Raw genomic sequence first — 3,666 nt, forward strand, 5'->3', positions numbered from 1 at the left:
TTAAATTAAAGGTGAAGGATCAGGATTAATTATTCAAATGATTTTGATTTCAGATTTAATCAGACGGAGTTTGGTTCTAAATTCAACTCAACACAGTAGTGGTCGCTAGTTCAGTTTTTATCTAATTATAATTTGACTAGCTGCGAACATAAGCTTTAAGCGGCGGCTAAATGCCTTTAATGATGTAGGCTTGAACAATTTATAGCGACGGAGAGTTTATCGTCTTTAAACAACATATCGCTGCCAGATTCCAACAATTAGCGACCATTTGTCCTTTCCTTCCTTAAAATCCAATTTTGTGGTAATCAGAAAAAAAAAAAGGTAAAGTAACTAATTACAGAAAGAATGCCATGCGAGAGAATCTAATCAAACGAACATGGTCATAGAATCATTAAAACACTCAAAACCAACACAAATGTATAACAAATTTTCCATGGATAATGATTTCTCCCATCATCTGCTGTGACACTGCCTGCGGCTGAAAGAGAAAAGAAACTATAAGGATTAGCAAAGAATCATAGTTGCTAAATATCCACACTTAAGGCACACGTTAGGTCCAAAAATCTGTAATAATGATTAGAGAATGGCCAATTCTTACCACACTCTCTCGTAGCATTATTGGAAGCAGAGCATAGACACAGCATTCCCTCCGTCTCTGTGTCAAATCCACAAGTACCGCCAGACTGTGAGCACCGCTCACATCCAGTATCTGGCACGCTAAAAGATAGTTTGATGCCATATACCCAATCCAAGGGCCCAATACCCTTCAAGTTATCAACGTTAACCACAGTAGTGTAATGGGTGCAGTCCAAAATATTCATGCTCATAAACTTCACCGTGTCATACCCAGTAAAACAACAAGGCGGAGAACTGTTGGTAAGCAAATGGAAGACTCTGAAAGCATTGCAGGAGCCGTATAGCTCGTCACAGGAGTGTTCAGAGAAGTTGAAGCAGAGGTTCTTGTAGTGGTTAAGAACTGGAGAGTCAATAGAGCAATTGAGGAGAGCAAAGACGGTGTCTGGAGTTGGAGGGATTATGAAAGATTGTATTTCAGTCATGATAAAGTCATGGTGAGGCTGAAGAATGGAGCACGTAGACATGGCAGGATCGTAAACCACCATAGTTTTCTTATCGTAGTCAATGTGCTGGACTTTGTAGCTACCAGAAGGGGTTATGAAGAACAAGTCATTGCTGCAGTTAAACATGCCGCGAAACTGTGGCGCCCCACACCCGTCATCGACGCCGAAGGGGTAGTGTATCTCAATGCTGCCACAGGAGGTTCTGCAGGAAGTGAGAGCGAGGGCAGGCAGTAATTGAAGTGTTGAGGCAGTGAGTATGAGAGTGAAGATGGTGAGTGGAGAATGCATTTCTTTGCTATAATTTCCCGTTATCTCAAAACATTTGATATGTGAGAATAAGGAGAGGTAAAGGGAAATATGTAATTGGAAACCAGAAAGATGGATCACTTTTGCTCCATCGGTTATAACGAAAGGAGGTTGGAGTTGATGCTTCTCCGAGATTTGCTCCATAAGTTGGGAATACTTTTTGACTGTTAAGACAGCCTGGTGCTGGGATCCACACGTTGAAATTGGGAGAAAAGTTGGCTCTCATTTTTCAAACATAGTGGCCCAGCGGCTGTGTTACCATATTCCTAAAGATTTTCTTTTAGTGCAGAGTGATATCATCGGGATTCTCTGGGAAAAAAAATATCATTGGGATTCCATTTGCATCCGAGACTCTGAGAGCTTGTTTTATTAATGCCGTCCTTACTAGGAAGATCAAATGCGAATGGACCTTTGGCTCCGTGTGTTCTGTTGCGTCCAGCTCAAAAAGCAATGGATGGTTATAATTCATAAGCTTATAAATGATAAATCATCAAAAACCCAACCAAAAACTAAAAAGCTCTATAGTCAGACAGAGTCTAATGAAAATTTCCCGCTGCAATAGCCGATGGTCGAGAAAAAAAGGTCGTACACCCTGCGACTCTGGCGGACTTTTAGACATTTACTCACGAGAAAACAGAACAGTTTGATAAATTTACTGACAAAATAATTTTTTTTTACATAAATAAATTTCATAAAATTTTGTGAATTATTTATGCTATAACTTGAATAATAACATATAATCAGGATTAAACTCCCAATTTATACAATGTTGAACTATTTATCACTCATAATAATAATTTACGGTATTTGTTCAAGAACTTGTAAATGAAGACGTACGACAAATCTAATTTAGGCGCTTGAAAAATGTTAATCTAAACTATTCCTACTCCTGACATTAATAGACGAGGGATGGCGTTCTAGTCACGTTATTAGGTAAACTAGAGAAACTAGTGCAAATGGGGGCACACATAATTGTGCTACAAACAGAGACTGGTACTGTACAAAACATTACGAGATAGGCCATCTACACTTTCCAGATCTGGTAGGGAGGTAATTAAGCCTAGTCGACATTGGTAAGGTGCCGGTATTCCTTCTTCGATGGAAGGCCAATAGTCTTGTATCCGCGGGAAAACATCCTTTTTGGCCTCATCGTTAGACAACTAGGAGATATTACCAATGGATCCCTCGGTTTCCAATTGACAGGAGTCGCGATCTTGCGCTTCGCTGCCCTCACTTTCATGAGTTTCATCCATGTTCCTGTCTGTAGGTGCTGGATAAAGAAAGCTTAGCTTGATCTACGTTATTAAATCCAAGAAATAATCGTAAATAAGAACAGATCAGTTGTATAATTACTACTTGTAAAATAGAGACGGTAATTAATTAATGTTCCTTGGTAGGCACCTTCTTGTCAGGACACGCACAACATGCAGAGCCCGACATGGGGCATTGCTCTTCCAGGGGTCTTTCTCATCTGGACCCATCTGGACCCACAATATTGTGTTGATTAATGAACTGGCGCTTAGGATCTGCAATAATTGGGATATGTCACCTTGCTTCCTGGGGCTTATGCTTCAATGTCCTTAATCCACTCAACGCGGGAAAGAACATCATCACAGGACAAACCCAATAGCTTAACCCCTCTCTTACTTAACTCTGGAACATAACTACATAAGCAGCCATGTTGCCAAGTTCAGTGGTGCAAACTGGAGTGAAATCCCGCGCATCCAAACGAGCACTCTTATTAAACAATTATATCCACAACAACAAAAATAGAAATACATGAATAATATCCAACCTGGGTGGGAGAAAAGAATGGTCCAGGCATCTATGTATATAATCATGGAGCTTGATGACTCCATGGGTGCTTTCAACTTCATGGTTAGGAATAGTGTCCCCAAGGGTGAGTCCTGGCATTTTCAAGAGTAGAAATTAACAGAGCAAGGCTTGTGGGGCGTGGGACGTTGAGAAGAGAACTATAAAGAACGGAAGGGTCTCCAGTGCATGAAGAGAACGTGGCAAGAGTCGTGGTTAGCCGTCTTTCCACACATATTTTCTAATATTTATCTAGAAGTGCATGTTCGGGTTCCAAATGTTACCCGAGGGTTAAAATTCTTGTTTTGAGTTCGAGAGGTACCAGGTTCGAATTCCCTTATCTACAAATAATTTTTTTTTTCTTTTTCAGCTTTGTTGCGGCAATGGTTACTAGGCACTGTAATTTTTGCCCGCGCAAAAGTTTTCATACCTTTTTTTTTTTTTTTTTTTTTTTTTTTGTGTCCTTTCT

General features: G+C 40.1%; 1 protein-coding gene across 1 annotated transcript; it reads right to left on the minus strand.

Annotated features, from left to right (window-relative positions):
• Nucleotides 1-363: 363 nt before the first annotated feature.
• On the minus strand, nucleotides 364-1,544 carry LOC110632955 (uncharacterized). The gene is made up of 2 exons (XM_021781363.2): nucleotides 599-1,544; nucleotides 364-478 (listed from the first exon to the last, which is right to left on the minus strand). The coding sequence occupies exons 1-2, from the start codon at nucleotides 1,527-1,529 to the stop codon at nucleotides 381-383; spliced, it is 1,029 nt and encodes a 342-aa protein (XP_021637055.2). The 5' UTR covers nucleotides 1,530-1,544; the 3' UTR covers nucleotides 364-380.
• Nucleotides 1,545-3,666: the final 2,122 nt, after the last annotated feature.

The sequence above is a fragment of the Hevea brasiliensis genome, chromosome 15 (genome assembly GCF_030052815.1).
Source record: "Hevea brasiliensis isolate MT/VB/25A 57/8 chromosome 15, ASM3005281v1, whole genome shotgun sequence".
Lineage (NCBI taxonomy): Eukaryota > Viridiplantae > Streptophyta > Magnoliopsida > Malpighiales > Euphorbiaceae > Hevea > Hevea brasiliensis.

Excerpts from the sequence above, each read along its gene's own strand:
- LOC110632955 (XM_021781363.2), bottom strand. The coding sequence starts at position 1,529 with ATGGAGCAAATCTCGGAGAAGCATCAACTCCAACCTCCTTTCGTTATA. Across the intron at positions 479-598 it reads TAATGCTACGAGAGAGTGTG|CCGCAGGCAGTGTCACAGCA; the intron begins GTAAGAATTGGC and ends TTTCTCTTTCAG.